The sequence below is a fragment of the Lichenostomus cassidix genome, chromosome 1 (genome assembly GCF_008360975.1).
Source record: "Lichenostomus cassidix isolate B80296 chromosome 1, HeHo_3.0, whole genome shotgun sequence".
Taxonomy (NCBI): Eukaryota; Metazoa; Chordata; class Aves; order Passeriformes; family Meliphagidae; genus Lichenostomus; species Lichenostomus cassidix.
Window position 1 is genome coordinate 12,511,867 of NC_139479.1, and position 20,755 is coordinate 12,532,621.

A 20,755-nucleotide genomic window follows, 5' to 3' on the forward strand; every position below is an offset into this window, starting at 1 on the left:
CCTTCTCTCTCTGATGAGAGAGAGAGTGTGGCCAGCAATCCTCACAGCTGGGTTGCCTTGCACTCAAAGGAATGGGGGCTGACTGCAGAGTTGATGAGGATACACCTCCACTTGACTCCACCTCCTGTTTTGTCCTTTCAGATAATTCTTCCAAATCCAGTAAATTCTAAAAAATTCAAACAATTAAGACATACCAACTATAAAATATGCACAACGCTGAATACTTCACATTCATGTCAGAGTGCAGAAATTAAGTGTTGCTAATGCAAACATCTTAAAAAAGACATTATAAATACACATAATCCAAACTGAAGGTATTAATAGAGGAATTTCCATCAAATGAGGGTAAAAGGAATAATACTGTTAGGCTGACCAAATTTTCATTAGAAAAGGACAGCATATTAGGAAAATGCTCTCCAACATGTGCATGTATATAATCTTCTAAGACAGGTGGTGATAAGTGATAAATGAAAAAAGAATACAAGAAAAATGCCAGCTAAATCAATGTCTGGGATGAGATTGCCGTAGAGTGGATGCATTAATTAAATAAATCCATTTAGGGGTTCACACTTTCGTACTTTTCACATTTGAACTGTAGGCACCAATACAGAAAGGGAAAAGACAAGACAAAAAAGTTTTCTGGTCCAATATGAAAAACAAACCGATCTGCAAACATCAACATTTTGTTTGCACTGTTCCATCGGAGGTAGAAGGTACAGAGGCAAGGCATTCTGAGTATCTGCTACAGTTTTGAAACTGAGAATTTTATTTTTAGATGGAATTAGTTCAGTTAATGCACAAACATTCCTGTCTGGAGATCTTTACTGATAGTCATGGATTTTTGATGTCTCTTGCAGATGTCACTTACAAAGCTAATGACTTTGTTCAGGAAAAAAGGAAAACATCTACTTGTCAAATTCTGCAGAGCCTTAATTTTCATGTAGTATTCTGGCACACCTTTAGAAGACTTCTGAGATGTTTTTCTCATACATTTATGGATTCAAAGCCCAACACACTCTCCTAGACTGAGACAGCTGGATAGCTGAAACCCTTCATACAGAAGAAAGTGAACAAGACCGTCACTAAGCTGCTCTAACAGTTTCAGCAGGGCTACAGAGCTTTTTTTTTTGGTTTCGTGTTACAGAACGCTGCAGCTGCAGGCAGACTGAAGACACCATAATCTTAAGGATGGCATGGAAATAGACTGGGGAGGTTCATCTTTAGCAATAAAAAGGCCTTTTAAGCAGTGTGCCATCACAGAATGCACAGGACTAAAGCACAGGCAGAGCTGCCTCTTCACCAGGCTCAATTTACAAAAGAAACAGACAGTGCAAAAACCCCATGTTTGATTGAATAGAAATATTAGATTAACTAATGATCAGTAAAATGCAGAAGTCCTTCAATAGATGCCATATAATGAAATGTAATCTGAAGTTCAATCTAGCCAACCTGACTGAAGAGCTTTCAGGATTCTTTGCACAGAGACCAACACAACAGATGCTATATATGGGCCAGCACTGTTTTGAAGCACAGTTTCACTATCTGACTACACATACTGGAATAAGGTTCTTCACTCAAATCACACTACCTCCCAAAGCTGGCATACAAAACATTTATTTACTTAATGCCTGGCCACTAAAAAAAATAATCCATTTGTAGGTATCTACTGCAGGAAACACTGGTACTCTGCAGAATACAGACCCTGTGCAGCTTGACTTGACTTCTGAACAATGCACTGAAGCAAATCCAAAACCCTTTTATGAAGCCATGTCTAATTTAACAGTATTTGCCATTTCTCCTGCAGATGGGAATATTCTCCATTGAAATGATAACATCTCTTTTTAATCTCAGATGACCCAAAACTTCACTGGCTGTTAAAACTATTCCTTTCAAACAAACCTGTAGAACTACAGGTTTCATGAGTCAGGAAGAGGAACAAATGTCAACTCTAACATAGCACAGGCTGCTAAAATGGACCATGGTGTTTCCTAGGATACAAGACATCTTATAGAAAATTTGTTGCATTATAGCTGGTACTGCTTCTCTTGGCCACCATAAATGAAAAATTAGTAATTCCCCAGCAGTCTCACCCAGCTCAAGGGTTACCTTCCTCCTCCCACAGCACATGAGTGAGAACATGAAGGCAGCAGAATTTAGCTAAATGGTGCAGCCCAGACTCACTGCTCTGCGGTTTTTTAACATATATAAACTTAATTCTAGGAACCAAGCTGAAAGGTCTGAAGTACTCCCCACTTGATGTGTTCAATTCTCAAATGCTGATGCACTCACACTTTTTCCCTGGCTGCACCAAATACTAAATATACACAAGAACTACACAGCTGCTGACATGAAGTTAAAAAAAAGTTTTTTAAATTATCTTCTAACTACAAGGCTTCCTTATGACAAGATTTGGAATACTAAAATAACTTCTGTTGAGGAACACCTTACTTAATTTTTCTAAGTCTTTTATCAAGAAATAGAGTGACTGAATATTGCTAGAATTATTTTTGGCACCAGTAACTGCTTGAAACCAGAAAAAATGAAAATAATTCTTTTAACATCTAAGAGTAGGGGAAAAATACACACCTGCAAAAGCCATTCCCACTATGCCAAAAGGAAAAGCATTCTAGGGCAAACACAGATGAAGTTTTTCATGTATGCCCTCCATTGCCTCCCAACCCCATGATTTTCTTATTCAATTATCTGTAGGAACAAGGATTATGAAAGACAGCATCAAACAAAACTGTTTACAAAAGATGGCAACTGCACAAAAAACATTTTAGTTTCCCAAATACTGTAAAATTTATTTTAAGCTTACTTTTGAAGCTGAAGGAAAAATTCATGAAAAATACTAAGAAACTTTAGGATTTTGTCATGATAAAGACTAAGAAACATAGATTTACTGCAGTTATAAAACAATCCATATTTTTTCCTTTTATATGCCCATTCAATTCTGAATTAGCACAGTCAGTGCCACTTTAGGTTTTGGGTTTTTTAAAAAAGGGCTTAAAGCAAGTAATTTTAACTTTCTAAAATCAGCATTGGACCATGGATTTCTGTATTAATAGTAACTTCTATGAAAACATTTCTGATAAGCACATCACTTTTAGGTAATAAACATCAAGCAAACTTTTTCTTATGAAAGGAACTATGCCCAGAGACAACACGGTCTCTTCGCCTTCAGATTTTAATCCTGGCTGTCCTGGTGGATGCAAGGTGCTTGGGCACTGTTAGCATTCCTGGTTACACATCAACAGCATCAAGCACTGAAGCCCAACGGCTTTTGTTTACTTGGGTAATCTCCTGGCAAGCTGTCTCTATTAAAAGTTCTGTAGACTTTTAAAACTTCTTAAACCAGACTCAACCTAGTTTGGTATTTCAGTAATTGGTTGGTCCAAGTTATTATGTAAAAGGCATTAACTACATCAGAATTCTATGAGAACTGGTGGTTTTAAGACTTACTTTTTTCCTTATTTAGATTACCTGGACTTTTCCTTCTTGTAATGCCTCTAATTATAGACTAGTGGGATAATTTTCCACCAAACTTTAAATTGAATGTAAAAACCTAAAGTAATTTAAAATTCTCTCCAAAACTCCTCTAAAAAGAAGAAAGATTAACAATGATCGTTTAAAGACCAGTGATTTGTTGAAAAGCCTCTTGTGATTCATTATTTGTTATTAAAATAGACTCAAAAGCAGCAAATCCTCCAAACCTATATAGTATCTGCAGCACTTCTGTCAATCCATGGTATCCAAAGGAGGACACAGTTGCTCACTCTCTCAAGCACTACCAGTAATGCCATTGTGGCAGATCTCCCCACAGGATGCACAGATTTGCCCAAGATATTAAATTCTTGGCTACAGAATCTCCTAACAAATGCTGCTACTGGTACACCAAAGCTACACACTCTGCCGTCAGTTTAAAGCCAGATCAGATACACTGAGCTGCAAGTGCATCTCTCTACTGCAGCACAAACCTGTTCTCCAAGTGTTGTCGAAATTCATCATTGCTTTGACCGGGGCAACAGATCAGTTCCAACAGAGTACCTTCAAAGACTGTGCTTTCTGTAATCCTCTGAAGACAGCAACATCTTGTTATTAGATGAGTGATTCAATCACCTAGGTAAACATTACACACTTGGTGGCAATCATAACCACGGCCATATTTACCTCTGGGCACACTTCCTGTAACATGGTGTTCACAACACTGCCATTTATAAGCCTAAGCAGAGAAATTATTGTGATAATAAGTCCTTACATTCCTGCATTCTACCTACAGAGGAAATTACAAAGTTAGTTTTACTCTGTTGGAGCAATCCACATTTCTTAGAACCTGATCCACGCGGCGGGCAGCCTGGGGTGCCTTTTCTATGAAGAGCTGACAGAGATATCTGGTGTCACTGAGACTTCTCTGGCAAGGTACCAGCTTGGGGACTAAGTACAGATTCTGCTTTTTTGCTTATGTTAACTCATCCTCGGTGGCTAAAATCTGGAGTGCAGAGTGATCCTCAGCCTCTCTCAACCACCAGTGAGGTGGATGCATGTCCGTCATGGCTGGTAAAATCCAATGAGGAGAGTTAAACCCTTTGTAAAGACATATCGATCATTACTTTGAAACACTTCACTAAAAATCGTATTGATGCTGGAGTCTGAACCAAACAATTCCTTTACAGGGCAGATCATGGAGAAGTTGCAGTAATAGCGAATCGATTCCAGTTAATGGACTCTATGAGTGCTTTGACAAATAACTGCCTACTCATCCCCAAAATGCACTACACACAGTGACCAAAAAGGTTATCTTTTATTATTCAATAAACATAAATTATGAGAGATACATTACACCTTCATATGATGGAATACTGAGTGCCCTCTTCAATAATCAAGATATTTCTAACTTCCTCCTGGTTAACCAAAACTTGAGTTCAAACACAACTTATTTGTCAACCTCAGTCAAGGGGAGAATCACAAAATACTACTGTGGAGGGGAGGAGGAAACTCCTGATAATCTGGTGGCAACCTCCCTTCTCTCTCTCAGGTTCCCAGTAAACTGTGAATGGAATCACATTAATATTTTATCTTTCATTCCAATTGCTCTCAATTCTGCTTTGCCTTGGAAGCTTTCAGTACTAAAAATAAACATCTCTGTTTCTGTATGTACAAACCAAAATGACAGTGATACAAGTTCAAACTTGGAAAATCCTCAGAAACCTATTTCCATACATACAGAAAGGACTGAAAATAATCACTGTTAATTTGGAGTTAATTTGAAGGCAGAGTCTAGCTATTTGATTCTGCCTACCACATCAGCTGGTGTCACAATTCTGGCCATAACTACCTTTCATCACATGCCCATATAATTCTAGTACTATTAGCACAGCAATAAATAAAAGATTGTACTATTACCACTACCAGACACCTTTCCCTCAAGCCAAAGAAATTTCTTACCCATACCCACCCACCAGCAAGAACACTTTCAGTGCATGACTGTTGTGAGAACATGATTACAGAAGTCATCACCAGCATCTACACTTTCACCTGTTCATGTGGTGTACACCTGTGTGTTCTCGGCAATACACTTCACTGAGGTGTGGGAAATTTCGGGTTCAGAACGAGCCCTGTCATCTTTGTTCTCTTAAGCAAATATGCTATGCTATCCCAAAACCTGTGTGAATGCTATGGCCTCTTATAATGTTATCTTATTTATAGATATTTTACTTTTTTAAGTGCGCAAAATACTAATGCAAATCCCCTGAACATATATACAAGAGCCAGAACAGCAATATATATATATAAAAAGTAATTCAAAGATCTTGAAGATGCTTTTATACTGCGACCTGATGTGCAAGCAGTAGTCCACCCCACCACAGGTAAGAAATGAGAAATTTTGAGGGCTATTGAACACTGAATTTTCACAGCTGAACAGTATAAAGTTATTTAGCAGTGTTCAATAGCCTTCAAACTCACTTCTGCCTACAGCTTACAGTGGTCCAGTAGAAAAAGACTGAATCAAAAACTGCAGTACAGGCTGGGCCAAGATTTTTCAATATTTTTTAAAAACCCTTTTAAAGTTCACATCATTTTATGTGTTTTGAAAAACATACAGAGTTCTACAGACGCTGCACACTATTAAGCAGACACCATAGAAAGAGCATCTATATAAAAGCAGGTTTTAGCCTATAAATATACTAGTGACAATACTACGGGTGTATAAAAAACAGAAGATTAAAAACCTGCAGCTTCCCAGTCCAACCAGTTCTGTAAGAGTTTTGCTACTGTTCAAACCGCATATGCAAGATTTTGGGGGCTTTTATTTGGTTCTTTTTAGCTGGCAAAAACTAACACCTCAACAGCTGGATAAGATACGGGATTCATTTTATTGTCAAGAATACTGACTTTTACAGGGCATTTTAAAAGGGGATCTAAGAGTTGGTATTTGTCTACCAAGTGCTCAAAAACGAGCATTTGACTATTCCAGTGGGAAACATAAAACAGGTTCCAACAAAATAATTAGATCCACTCACTATAAATGAAATTACACCCTGCTTGAGCACAAAAGTTGGTCAGTTTTTCCATTTATGCTTGCATATTTCAGCTTTTACCCATTCCCCAGCATGGATGTTTCATTGATGGCTGAGGGTAACACTTCAAAAATGAACTAGCTAAACAAACTTCCCAGCAGCACTTGACAGAGCTACACCTATTCTTCCCCATTTCCAAAGCAGTACAGAATTAATTACCAGTTCTATGGATCTATTGTAAGTATAATAGACTAAAGAGCTATCACAGACACATTTATTGTAAAAGCACAATCCCAAGAGTGTCTAGTAGAGGGCCAAAACGATTAACACAAATGCTTTGTCAGATCAAAGATAAAACCTGCACCGCCCAATTGAGGAATGAATTAGAACAGTGGGTTATCTTTCAAATTAACCAGGGCAGTTAGTGAGGAAAATTTCATGAAAGTGTAATTCTTAGCCTTTGTGAATCCACACAGCAGGCATTCTGCCAGCTGACAAGATGATGAAATTTTCATGCTTAAAAAAGCCCTCTTCATTTCCCAATTTAGATTAGCTAGCGTTTCTCTCTCTTTTCATCTATTTGCTCTTCTGAAGCAGAATTAAAAAAAAAAAAAAAAAGCACACAACAGGATCAATCTCTCATAGAATAAATGCATTTCTGAGAAGAAATAAATCTTTCCATGTCATTTAAAAATATATTTACATTTAAGCGTAAGATTATCAAAATTTATATTGTTAATACCATTAAGAAATCTGTAAATGGTAGGTATGTTTTGGAAGTCAAATACAAAACATTTCAATGTTTAATGGCAAAAAATGATTGCAGAAGCAGATATTTTCATATAAAGGCGAGTAATTTACAAAACCAATGGGATTGTAGCAGGCTTACAAATTTTATTTATGCACTTACATTTGCATCTTTTTAAAGGAATGTAGTATATCACAACTGTATTTATTTAACAGTTTCATGTGCCGAAAAGGGCAAGTAGATTTTCTACTTTTAGATTTTATGGCACTCCCCCCTGCCCCTAAATTTACACAGCCACATATAAAAGCATTTCAAAAGACTAAAAGAAACAAGAAGCAACATCTTGAACACTTAAACACTTAAAAAAAAATCTGATTCACAGCTCACTGAAAAAAAGTACGCTTATTCATCTCTGAGCTGTGGATCAGGCTGAAAGGCTCTTGATAGGGCTGTCTTCATAAAAGGCAGCTCATTATTTACAGGTTAAAAACTACATTTTCGCATTTTATGTTTTTGTATTATGTGCCATTTGACGAATATACCAACAAAATAATATCTAAAAAAAATTTTAAATGGAGTGACAATGTATTTGACCCTTACAAATTGGTATTTCTGTGCCTTTGAGATGCAATTACTACAATAGGAGATTGTTTAATAAGAGCCTGAAAGTTTCATTAAATGTTTTGTTCAGACAGTTCTTTGCCATAATACTTCTGAGTGCGTCTTTATAGCTTATAGGATTATATATATTAGTGCAAACACCCATTTGATGAATTTCAACTCCAGCTGTTATACAGTCACTACAAGTACTGGATGAAAGGAATAAACTAAAACTCTCAGCATCTGATTTTCTAGGAACTAACAGGACAAAAAGTTTACTTGCCCAACTCCATGAAAAGCCCTTTTATAAAAAGAAAATTAATGTCCAATCTGGAAATTTATCTCACATTTCCAGAGTCTAAATGTATTCCACAGTCAAAAAGTAGTTTTCAACTTTATTACAGCTAACTAGGTTCAAAGTAAAATCTCAGTACTAAAAAATACCACTGAAGCTATTACTTACAAGGACAAATAATTTTCTTTTTAATTATCTTAATTATCCAATATACCATGTAGTAAGATATTTGATAGATTTATGTAAGCAAATTATAATGTTCACTATTCAAACCTTTCAGTCTGGTTCCCAGCTTGGTCTTAAAAGAAGACAAAACAAACAACAAAAATAAAAAAAGAACAGAGCAAAGTATTACACCACTTTCTGTTATTATCAGCAACAAGAATTTCTCCTGCTCTTAAATGCATCTTTCTTCATTCAAGTTTACTATTGCGTATCTTATGCATGTGTTTTCTAACACTTTATATGCCTGAAATTACTTACCATGTGGCACTATTATCATAATGTACATACATTAAATCTAAAAATCAATTTTCATGCAAAAAGAGTTGGTGCAAACATATTACCCAGACCTATTATTTGATAACACTTTAATATAATTATAATTTTGCAGACAGTTGGACTTTACAATAAAGTAACACAAGATCTCACATTTTGGTGACCTCACCCATCCAAGTATCTACCTTTAGCTTCAATGGAAAGGAATGATCTATCCCTACCTTGTGAAATAATGCTTCAAATTAAATAGTGTAAGAAAGTTTTGTGCTCTTTTTGATGCAAAGATATTCAAAAGAAGTATTTATACCTTCAGAAATTATTATGTTTTCAGAAGAGAGTTTAGAAAACACTCACCGATAACTGCAGTAAGAACTAAGACAAAAGAAAGACAACACATGCAGAAGAAAGGTAACAAAATGTACACTTAGTATTAAACCACAACGATAATTCTTAGCATTGTAGTTGCTGTTTGCAAAAGAATTCTGTAATACTTAGGAAAACACACAACAAATTATGTACATCATTCACGTACAGGCCAAATTTTCAAACACAATTTACTTTTTTGGGTGTATCAAAAGTTATGAGCACACAAAGGTTATGAATGCCTTCAAAATTTATGTCCATCCTGCAGCTGTGTAAACAGGCAATGTTGGACAACCAAAACAAGCAGGCAGGCAATAGAGTGAGATGCTTTATGAAAATTTGACCAAAATAGGTAGGCAGCAATTCACAAAATACGATGCTACTAGCATATTAGAAATGGAAAACATACAGATGTAAGTTAAAAACCATGGTGAGTTTTGTCTTAACCCTGGGCACTGAGAAGACAGGAATTGTAAATACTACACTCTTTTTCCCTACAATGCCATACAAAGCCAACCACTACCACTGTCACTTCTGATTTCTTGCAATACCCCTCAAAAAAAGAGAATTATATCAAATTAATCAACTACCCACCCTTCTCCACTTTTTTCCCTTCCCAATAGTTAAGAAAGACTCATACTATTTCCCTTTCTACTGTCCTTCAAAGAAATTTTACAGAGCTACATCTGGGTTACCATTTCACAATGTAATACAATATACATCAATTTTAGTTTAAGAAAGAGAATCATATTTCAATTACATGGGAAACTGATATCTACATATTTAATAGGCTTCACAGATTTTCCTAAAAGCATTGAGATAATGCACTCTGGCTAAAAATCTGGAAAACAGAGAGCTACTGCATCTGTAATAATGCTGACACACACAGTTAAAAAAAAGTAAATATATCTCACTATCTTGACTTGAAACTGAACTGAGAAAACAAGCATTCTAAATTACTGTTTTAATTCATTGATTGTTTTATTTTCATAAAGTTGGGATTTGACATTGCACTATACTACCTCACACTACACAGAAAAAGGTAACATGACAGTCACTAAAAACACAGCACGACTTCAAAAACTCATTTCACGTGGCAGAGTATTTTCCGCATACTTACACTGTAGTATTTTCTGAGGTAGCGTCTAATATCCAGCAGTAACTTGTTGTTCATTTGAACCACATAGTGGAAAGGAGGCTCTTCACAGTCTGTCTTGCTGCACCTTTGCAAGCTGGGCTCAATAAATCGCCCCTAAAAACACAAGTGTGAAAGCAGCAGCATTACAACAAATGATGGTAGCAGAAGTTACCACAGGAGTTTAGACATAATGCATATATTTTTAAACATAACAGTCTTAAAGGGCCCATAATATCTGGGCCTTCTTTCTTTCCATCATGGTTGGACACACCCATATGGAAAACTGTAGGTCAGAGATATCTTCATTCTCTTCTTAAGGAAAGCTCTTTTAGAGAACACACCGTAAAGTTAATAATTCAAAAGGAGATGCTGAATTTAAAAAAAAAAAGAAAAAAGATCTGTAGGCAAGTCATGCTCCCCCATCTCTACCCAAAAACCCTAGGTTTATGGTTTTATCAGAGGCAAAATCCTGCCTCAGTCCACTGAGCAGAACTTTGAAATCAACCTTATAGATATTAATTATGAAATTACCAACAGGGCTGTGGAGACAAACTTGATTAAAGAATCACATGATCATCTTTTATTTTCTCCAAGTTCAAAGAATAGCTATTACAGTTTTGCACCATCTCATTCTCTTATTTTCAAAACCTTCTGAACGCCTGACATTAACTTTTCAGAACCTGGAAGTGTTGTATGGACAGCTGAAATTAAGTTTGTGAAATTTTCACTAATGCACAGCAGTCTGGTAGGATGGATAGTTACACAGCTTTCAGAAAACCTTCTTTCAAGGTAAGACTTAGCTGCTGTGAGCCATCTTGGCAAAACCCCTACTCACAACACTAATTAATTCCAGGTGAAATACAGGCAATTTTGGGCTTGGTTTCAGGATTTCTTCTGTTGTTTGGTGGTGGGGATATATTTTCTTTTTTAAGGAGTTTGACATCCACTCCTCTCCAGTTAGCCCATCTGCAACTTGTCAAGTCTACATGCAATTAACTGTCTTATTTACAGCTGCAATGAACAAAAGTCAAGGATTCACGAAGTATCACTCGATTTGTGTGTCTTTTCCTCTTACTTGCATCCAAAGACCGCTTTATTTTGACTCAAAAAATGCAAAACATCTGCTGTTTGTCCAAATTAACTTAAAATAATTACTTTTAATTTAGATAAAAGATTTATTTGCTTTCAGTTTCAAGGTTTTCACTACTCTGAAGCTCGCTAATTTGCCGATGACTAATACATACATAACATGCTGTAGAGTTAAATACTTGGCCCTATTTCAAGCATGATCCAAGGTCAGAGATACATTTTTGGCAGAACTTCTCAACAAGAATGTACCCCTATGACTTTTTATTCAATTCACAAAGACAGAAAGAAAGATAACATAGAAAAACCTTACTGTCAAGAAGGGAGGTGGGATGTAGCAAGATAAACACAAGTTTAAAGAACACTTTGTTCCAATTAATATGATTTAGGATAAGAAACTGCCATTGCTATACGATACTTTTATTAAATAGAGAACTGAAAGTTACTAAGGTGTTAAGATAAGGATTCCTTAAAAAAGTTACAGCAACAATCATTCACGACTGTGGGCAAACAGATTAATGAAGCCAGATAATCTCACATGTTCTGCGAGACGATGCAGCTGAAATGCAAAAATGGAAAAAATATTTCAGCACTATCCTATCAGCAATTATCTGCTCCAAAGCTATAAATAGCAGGACTGAAACAATATGGTATCTTCTCCCACATCATATGAATCCTATCTGAAAAGCTGTTCTCCCTACAAGCATTTTTCTCCCTCACCAATGAACAGAAATGAAACAAACAAAAAAAACCAACTAACCGAACCATCAAAGACATTGTCATAAATATTCTCTGTTCCACATTTGAGGCAGCAAAACTTGAATCTTTCACAATCCCTATATTTCTCCTCATCAGTGAGCTGCGCTGGGCCACCAACCAAGGCATCATTCTCCTCATCTTTATGGTAATGGTGATGGACTCTGAATTGGGAGGGATCCAGTCCTATTAATAAGAAACAAAAATTTCAAAAGACTAAGAGGTCAACCATGCAAGCAGGCTTATTTTTCATATGCTTGGTGAAGCAGATTCAAAAGAAAGTTACAAAATGTAAATTCAGAAGCTGAAAATCTCTCCTTAGCAAAACTTCCTCTATAAAACATAAATACATTCTACAATTTTTAACCATGAATAAAGGTTCACGAGACATGAAGAAATCTTCTTACTTATCGTCTTACGCAAGATTGCTTTATAAATAAAACAAGCACACTGCATTATCATGGGAGTATGCAAGAGAACATTTTGTTTCTGAGGAAACCACTCCTAACGGATAGCTTTATTGTTATTTTCTTCTCAAGTTACATTGAAAATATTTCAATAAAAATGTGCATCGTTATTAAGAAACAGTCTTTAAATCAAAATGGCACCATTAAAACCAAAAACAGAGAATAAAAACCCCATTAAAGAAACGCGGGTGCACTGCTATTACCAACTCCTTCAAGTCCGTACACAACTGCCAACTCTGATTTCAATGCAGTGGTCGATTTCATTTTGGCTCAGTGGTTAACAGCATGGAGGTTTCAATCTAATGCAGTGGTTAAAATTCAGCAGCAGCATTTAAAACCGCAGCGCTGGAGACAAAGTGCTTTATTTTTGATTGCCAGAACTCCAGATTTTAAACAAATAAATACACAAAAGAGATCCCAGAAATACTGATTCAGCCACAAATAAGTAAATAAGCAAGCAAGCACGAAGTTCACTGTTCTAGGAATAAGACTGCCAAAGTAAACTTAATAAAAATCCTCAAGTTTTGTCATCCTTTGTAAAGTGCAACATTTTAAAAGTCCATGCATCTCATTTACCGGGGTTTTTTGTTAACTTTAGGAAAAAGCACATGTTGGGGAAAAAAACTTAATCAAATGAGCACGTAGGAGAAAACCTGCAGAAAACCATGGTTCACTTTATTACTAAAACAAAAAGATCAGGAAAGCACTTTAAAAATATTTTTAACAGATAGTAAGCCAAGTAACAGATTACCATATATTAATCCATATCCTGTATGAATTTCCGTTTAAAAATGTAGTAATTCCTATAAGAAATGTAACAAAGCTTACAAATAGAAAGTGAAGCTTCACCTTATTATAACTGTACTGTGACACTTAAAAGACAATGGTTGGGAGTATTCAAACTACACAAATATTATTGCATTTATAAAACAGTGTTTTTATACAGCATAGATTGTCTTTACATAAAAGATTTGATAGGTCTGACTTTAATACCACTATTCTGAATTTTTATGTTGCAGTCTTAAAACAAATTCAAGGACAAGGAAAAAATCCATTGCCAAATAAGTTTATTTGGTTCTTGATAGAATATGGGTTTCACTAAAATTTATTGAATCTTCCCAATTTTGTCAAAAGAGAAAAATGTCAATGCATAAGGGTAAGAATTCATCCTAGGAGGTTCCTGAACTTTAAATGCAGTTCTCCACTATTCATTAAAAGAAAGAACATACAAAGCAAAATACACTGTTAATAGCATATTTTACACTTTAATACATATGGTATCCCCCAAAACAGACTGTGGGGGTTTTTTTCAGTGTTTTGGGTTTTTATTCCTTAATAAAAGGGTTGGTAATGTAGTTGCTGTTTTAGAAAACAAAGAGTATTTTCTGCAACACTCAGGTAGTAGATGAAAGGTTTAGAAAGGGAACTGGAGTTCAGTATTCAGATTTTGCAAAAAATCAAGTAAGTATGCAGTAGGTTGGAGCTAAGGTAGTAATGGTGAAGATGAACAAAAATCGTCAGTTTACTCTGAGTTCAGAAGTGGAATGAGAAAACATCACTGCAACTTCCTGATAAAGATACCATTACAGTTCAGCTAGAAATTTACCTTTGGTTGTTTCCCAAAAGGCAAATATGGAGCAAAGTAGCTCACTAAAATATAAAAGGAGACAAATTCTGGTCTTCAGACAACTGCAGTTTTCCAACATAGAGTCAAAAACAGTGACAGTAAATATTGGTTATTTAATATTAATTTAACAGAAAAAGAAATTTATTGTGAGAATTTAAATTGCACCTATCTCTCAACTTTCTTGGCTGTTTTAGCTGGAAAAAACAACAGAAAAAATATTGTGCTGAATCAAGCATACATCTAACTTTTCACTGTGGCTGTTTGCACACCAAATAAAAGGGACTACAAATCAGGCTTTTAAAGAACATGCCTACCTTAATTATCTTGTGGAATTGGGACCTATTTTATCTATTATCTCCTTTCAGGAATAGTTAGCTGGCTCAATTAATCCATTTCAGCACACTAACTTGTATCCTCTCAGACCAGGTCACACTAGTCACATTATTTTACTTGGTACACAAAAAAGGGGCTATCTGACTGGGTGGTGGAAAAAAATAGTATCTAGTTTTGATAATTTTAAAATGAACAGGACGAGACTAATTGGTGAACTTTGAACGCTTTTTTTTTTCCCCTCCCTCCTCTGCCATGACATCAAGAAAAATTAAAAATGAAAGGGACTTTGACTTTGAAGGAAAAATTCTTCAGGGCTATTATTAAATTACCTGCACTGCAGGTAAGCTTTCCCACCTCACCGAAACTACAAGGCTGGACACAGACAAAACAACATCACAAATGTGCTGATGGAAGCAGCGTGACAAAAGTAATTAATACAACTAACTTCTGGGACTTGCTCCTGAATTATTTAATAGAACTATTAAAACATTTCCTAACCGGCAAGCAAAGCAGGTCACTCAAGAACCTAAAAAACCGCCAGAGATTTTTTTTACCAAACAGTTGCAGTATTTTAAAAGCACCATTTCTGGCGGCTCGGCTGCGCACGGCCTTCCCCCGCACTCACTCCCGCGGGCACAGCGGCGCCGCAGCCGTGCGGGGGCCGGGGGCTGATTCCGGGGGCTGATCCCGGGGATGCTGCTCCCGGGGGCTGATCCCGGGGATGCTGATCCCGGGGATGCTGATCCCGGGGCCTGATCCCGGGGATGCTGATCCCGGGGATGCTGATCCCGGGTGCCGATCCCGGGGTGCCGATCCCGGGGTGCCGCAGCATTCCGGCCGCAGGTGCGCGGCGGGGAGCTCCTCCCGCACCTCTCCCCAGGGACCCCGTGAGGGAGGCAGCAAACGGCAGCCGGTGCTGCCACCCCGCGGCCAGCGCCGCGCACTGCAGCGGGGCCGCGGGGCCGGGGCGGCCGGCCGGGGGTTCCTACAGTACCGATACAATATCGGTATTGTTCTTTTATTCATTCATATCGGGATTGTTTCTTCTATTCATCCATGTTCTAACTGTTCCTTTTATTCGTTCAGAGCGCCCAACGCGCTTTAGCTATTCTCAGTTTCTGAGCAGGTTTAGAGTATCTCAAAAACACCCAGCCAGGGCACAAATGAAGTTCATACATTCCAGGGCTCGCTATCATATTGCCATGAAGTTTCGTCAAGACTTTAATCCTAATTTTCATCGCTGTCCTTTCACTTCACTCCCTAACGTGGGTGAAACAATAAAGAAGTCAGAATCTGAAGTTCTGCATGCCACAAGGAGAGCACGACCATGCTGGTTTCTGTCTGGAGAGTCCCCACCTGAGCAGCTGCTGAACACTGCATTAAAGGCACCTATTAAACAACTCTCTAACAAGAAGCAAAAAAAAGAGAAGACAATATATTTAAGATGCTGGTGGGTTTCCTTATAAGGAGCAGCTAACACGGAGACACTGTGTCAAAGGAGGCAGCAGTAGTGGGAAATACTCTTAATGACAAGCCTCATCAGGACCCAGTAATGACTCCCTAAGATCAGACAGCCTTCCGAAGAAATGCCCAAATGCCAAGCAATCTGCAGAGCACCAGTGGGCACACCCCCCAGTGAGGCAGCAGCACACACCTCTCTCAGAACATTGTGACACAGTCTAGGACAGCAGTTATCAACTTTCATCATTTGAAGCAAATAATGTTATTCAGTAACAGCTACAAAAATCCCACAGTTAAATAACCCTGCTTCTTTCTGGTCTGCAACTTTCTAATGTCTGCATCTTTCTGGTTACATACAAATAAGATGTGACTTTTCTTTGAGACAAGGAGCAGTACTTATGTATTAACAAAAACCACTTATTTGAAATACATTAAGAGAATTTCTCTGCCGCAGAGTTCTTCCAGTTTAAAAGCTATAGATATCTCTAGGATGAAGTAAGGTCTCCAAGACTTAAGATGATCAGATTGATTAAATTATATAACTGATCAGATTGCACACTTCATTTAGTTTTACAAACCATAACAATCCTCATCTTGCCACTGCTTTTCCTCAGAAACTTCAAGACAAAGAGTGAATGCAGCAGTATGCCCATGAGGGTCTTGTTTTTAGGAACAATGAACTTCCATCTCTCAAAGGCTAGGCAAACCTCCTACAATGCTCCAAAACCAAAGGCAGTTTTCAACTTCATTCCATCGTGAATAAGTATGATTTTTAAGGGTTCTCTGTAAATTTTAAGTTGCATTATTAGCTGTTATTCAGTGTCTAAAATTGTTTAAAATTATTTGCTTTGAGCATAGATAGAACAAAGAACTTTTCATCACTTTTATGTAAGCCAAGCAGAGCTCAATTTTATCTACTCAGACTAGCAGAGTGACATGGAACATTCACCTTATGAACATGCATTGTTATAGATTATGTTAAACATGCAGCCAGGATCTTTTTCCTACAACCACTCTCCCTGGACAGACATGTACTCCACATAACACAATAAATCTGATCAGCAAAGGAAGACACACAAATGATAATGCAACAAAGTTCTGGTCCACAGATATGAATCTTATATATCCTCCAGAACCCATCTTTCTCCTTCAGAACCAGGAAACGTGCCTTTTTGCAACAAGATGGGAAAAACAATAGGAATTTGGATGTGTGTCACGATGAAAATACTAAGCAAAAAAGCCCAACTTAGCATCACAGAACAGTAAACCGTTTCCATATTTGCATGTTTTAGCAAGCTGGACTCAAGTACCTTGTACTCTTTTGTATCTTGCAAAGTATTTTTGATTTCTGTGAAAGAAAACCACTTGACTATGCCTCCAGTACTGTTAAAAAAACCCTGTAATATAGCTTCAACTTGCAATGACTTATGCACAACTCTGATCAAGTGCTGTATATAAAAAACTAAGCAGAGCAGAAGTCTTGAAAAAAGACCTGACTTTACTGTCAAGCTCAATTTAAGCATTCCAAAGAAAACAAAGCTAGAGAAGGTGATAATATTTTAACTGTACAGCAAGGTCAAACTGAACACACTTCAGATCTAAGACTGCAAAAGATACATACAGGTTTGCAGACTGACAATTGTGGACTATTAATAAACCCTCAGCTGCATGATGCTATTACACGCCATAAAAGAAATTTTCATCTGGAACGTACTAGAGAGCAAAAAGCAGCACAGGCATTTGCAAACAGTAGGTGCTATCAAGTGGCACAGAGTTCTTAAGATCTGGGTAGTTAATTTAGGTGTCTGAAGGGAGCCAGTCTTTACTGAAAATCTAACCTGTTGTGAGTAAAAGCTCTGAATTTGAGCTTAACTCTACAAGACTAACAATCTTTGCCAAATAAAATAAACTAGCTTCAGAAATCCTTCCTGTCTTTTACCTAATTGCAGTTTGCTGCCTATTTTAAACCCCTTCAACCTAACCAAGAGTGCTTGACCTTTTCAGTCAGGCATACCACACAGTCGGCTCTGACATCAAGGGAAAGTTGGATACCAAGGCCTTGCCACATAATAAACAGGATGATTTGTATGGTCAGCCTGCTTGTATGGAGCAGGGCTGACACCTCCTCAAAGCATGGGAGCTGTTGAGGACACATGGCAACATCAAATGCCCCCAAGAAACACCTTTGCTGACTCAGAACAAGCAAAATTTCTGTCTTCAAGGCCCTCCCCTCCCCCAACAACTCAGAAATGGAGATGGAAAAAGATGCATATTGCAAGGATTGTCTTGGGAGATTAAGATCCTTCATGGCCATCATCACCCTTCTGAGAAACAAGGGAGGACCTTTCTCGCACACCTTTTAAGAAAAATCTGCAAGCTTATCTGCTGTTACTAAGGGAGCTACAGAGATGCAGTTACACAGGTGAAGGGTCCTGAGGCTAAACTTATCAGGTGGTTTTAAGTGACCAAATCCTGGATCTTGGCCTTTACCTAAACACAGAATGCTGAGGACTAACTCTTCCTCTGAGCATCCCAATATTCTGAACAAAGTAATTTCTGCAGGTCTGAACTTCCTGCAGACATGGGCACAGCATAAACAGGTTATCAAACAGACACAGTGCAACTCTCCAAGAAGCTCCCCTAGAGAGAAGGCAGTCTTGTCAAGAATTTCATAGCCAGCAAAACTAACAAAATTTTCATGTCCTTTAGTAGCACTTTTAAAAATAACGAACTACATGTGGGATATAAATCACAAAATTCCTGTTTATCAAGTAGATCAATCAAGTCTGTTGGATAATCACTTTTACGGAGGAAACAACACTAAAAGGAATACACAGAGCATAGCATTTTCAGGAAAAGAGACCCAATAGAACTGTTAACAAATTTTCAACCTTTCAGTTTTTCTAGGTAAGAAGCCTAGGGAATAGAGAAGAAAGAGGCAATCACAGCTGGGCAAAAAAAATCTCTAATTCTAATTATTAGACATCCTTTTAAAAGAAAAAACAACTCTAACAAGAGCAATTCCCTGTTGCTCATTTGAATTAAAACTGTTAATTTTGTGGATCATTAACATTAGTTATATTTTTGACAGCACTTCTTGGTTCTGGGACCACTTAATTCCTTCGTATGGAGCAGTTAAAACTGTTACTAAGGTTTCATGTTTCTATTATCCACCAAGTCAGTTCTAGCAATCAAATCTCCACTTACATCCTAGTAAAAATTTGTATTCTTTCATTATAATTATGACTATTTATTTCTCTGGGAAGATGCCAGAGATGCCAGCATTTCTCTCTGGAAAAATGTTAGTTTTGGATGCACACCCCAGAATTCCTTTAGTAACTTAAGAAAATCTCAAAGATATGCAATAGTACTGTCATTTCTGAAAAGCAGGTTTTTGAAACTGTGAACAAAGATTGTAAGATTAAGTTCGTGTTAATGAAAACCTTTGAAAAAAAGCTATTCTGCAGAAATCATAAATACACTAGAAGTCCACGCTGATTTCCACAGGCTGTGTAACACAAGCTGTTGTTCAATGTAAAAACACTGATCTGGGGAACCATTTCTGTTGAGAAACATACATTAAAACCTCTCACTTTGGATCTTGCAATTCTTTAAATAAACTGAATTTAGAATACTTACCTAACCATGTTGCAATAAGAACAGAATCAATTCCCTCTATGGGCTCACATATTCTAGCAACTACTGGGTGTATTTGCTGTGACAGGTAGTACTGAGTATCAATTGTAAGATTTTCTTGCTTTTTTAACTGTTCTGGGGCATATGCTCGCTGGTTGGCACTGAGATTTGATCCATCCTAGGACAGGAGACATGAAACAAAGTGTGAAATATTATGCATTATTTTAATGCAAAATTGTTACACACTCTTTTGGTTGATTTATTATGCATCCAAATACAAATCCAGCAGTAGTAAAAAAACTGCATTGCTGATGCTGGCATCAACTAGCAAGTTCAAGAATGCAAAACCAGCTTGTATTATTGCAGTCTACACGTGCAAATCAGTAGAGTAGACAGAGTAAACAGTCCCATCTGTCAGTTCTGAAATGCACAATGAAAACACATTGTAACCATCAGCCCAGTTAAAAATACACAGAGGGCATGCATTTTGGATTCACTTTGTACTAAACCAGCATTATCATTTTGCACAACAAGCAAATTCTAAGTCGTGGATGTCAAAACTATATCTATTTTGGTAGGAAATTTATATTTTTTAATTCTATAAAGAAACAAATAGAATGAATGGTCAGAGAATGGACCATCACTCATTGGCATATGAATAAATAACAGAGGCAACAGTGTTAATTTGAAAGAAGAAATTCCAAAATATTCACAAATACTGAAAGAAACACATGGTGACATCTCAAGCCAAAAGAGAAACACCACTAAGAGTTTAAAATATACATTCTTCTCCAATTTGAAAGAGGAAGATAAGGAGAGAATAAATCAATTTGGGAAGGTAATAATTAAATTGAAAACAATATACATGGAGGCATTAAGTATCAACTCCAAGATGACAGTACTCTTTTGGAAAATGTAACTCATTTAAATCTGTCAAATTGGATTCCCAGTCCTCAACTTCACTAGGAATTTTTAATGTGTGTCAAAAATCTTAGAGCAGACCCTAAAGCAGTATTTTGCCAAGATTCCGTAATAGAAGTAAACATTTATAGGGATGGGGCAGAGTGGGGAGAAGTACCACAACTGTCTTGTGTTTTTCGCTAAGTACAGCCTCTTTTTTTGTCTTTTTTTTTTTTTTTTTTAGCAATGTAAAACTAATGCATGACACCTTCATTTTTTTATTCAAGATGAGCTACTGGTTTCAATAGGGTCAGCAACCATGGACTGAA

At 37.0% G+C, this 20,755-nt stretch overlaps 1 protein-coding gene across 6 annotated transcripts in view; it reads right to left on the minus strand.

Moving 5' to 3' along the window:
- The window catches only part of POLA1 (DNA polymerase alpha 1, catalytic subunit), a 183,029-nt gene that overhangs the window by 87,873 nt on the left and 74,401 nt on the right, over nucleotides 1-20,755 (minus strand). For all 6 annotated transcript variants that reach the window (XM_085050135.1, XM_085050127.1, XM_085050113.1 and 3 more), the window contains exons 32-34: nucleotides 19,530-19,704; nucleotides 12,007-12,188; nucleotides 10,143-10,274 (exon numbers count right to left, since the gene is read on the minus strand). In XM_085050135.1, the coding sequence (XP_084906261.1) occupies nucleotides 10,143-10,274; nucleotides 12,007-12,188; nucleotides 19,530-19,704 (489 nt within the window). The remainder of the gene's footprint in view (nucleotides 1-10,142; nucleotides 10,275-12,006; nucleotides 12,189-19,529; nucleotides 19,705-20,755) is intronic.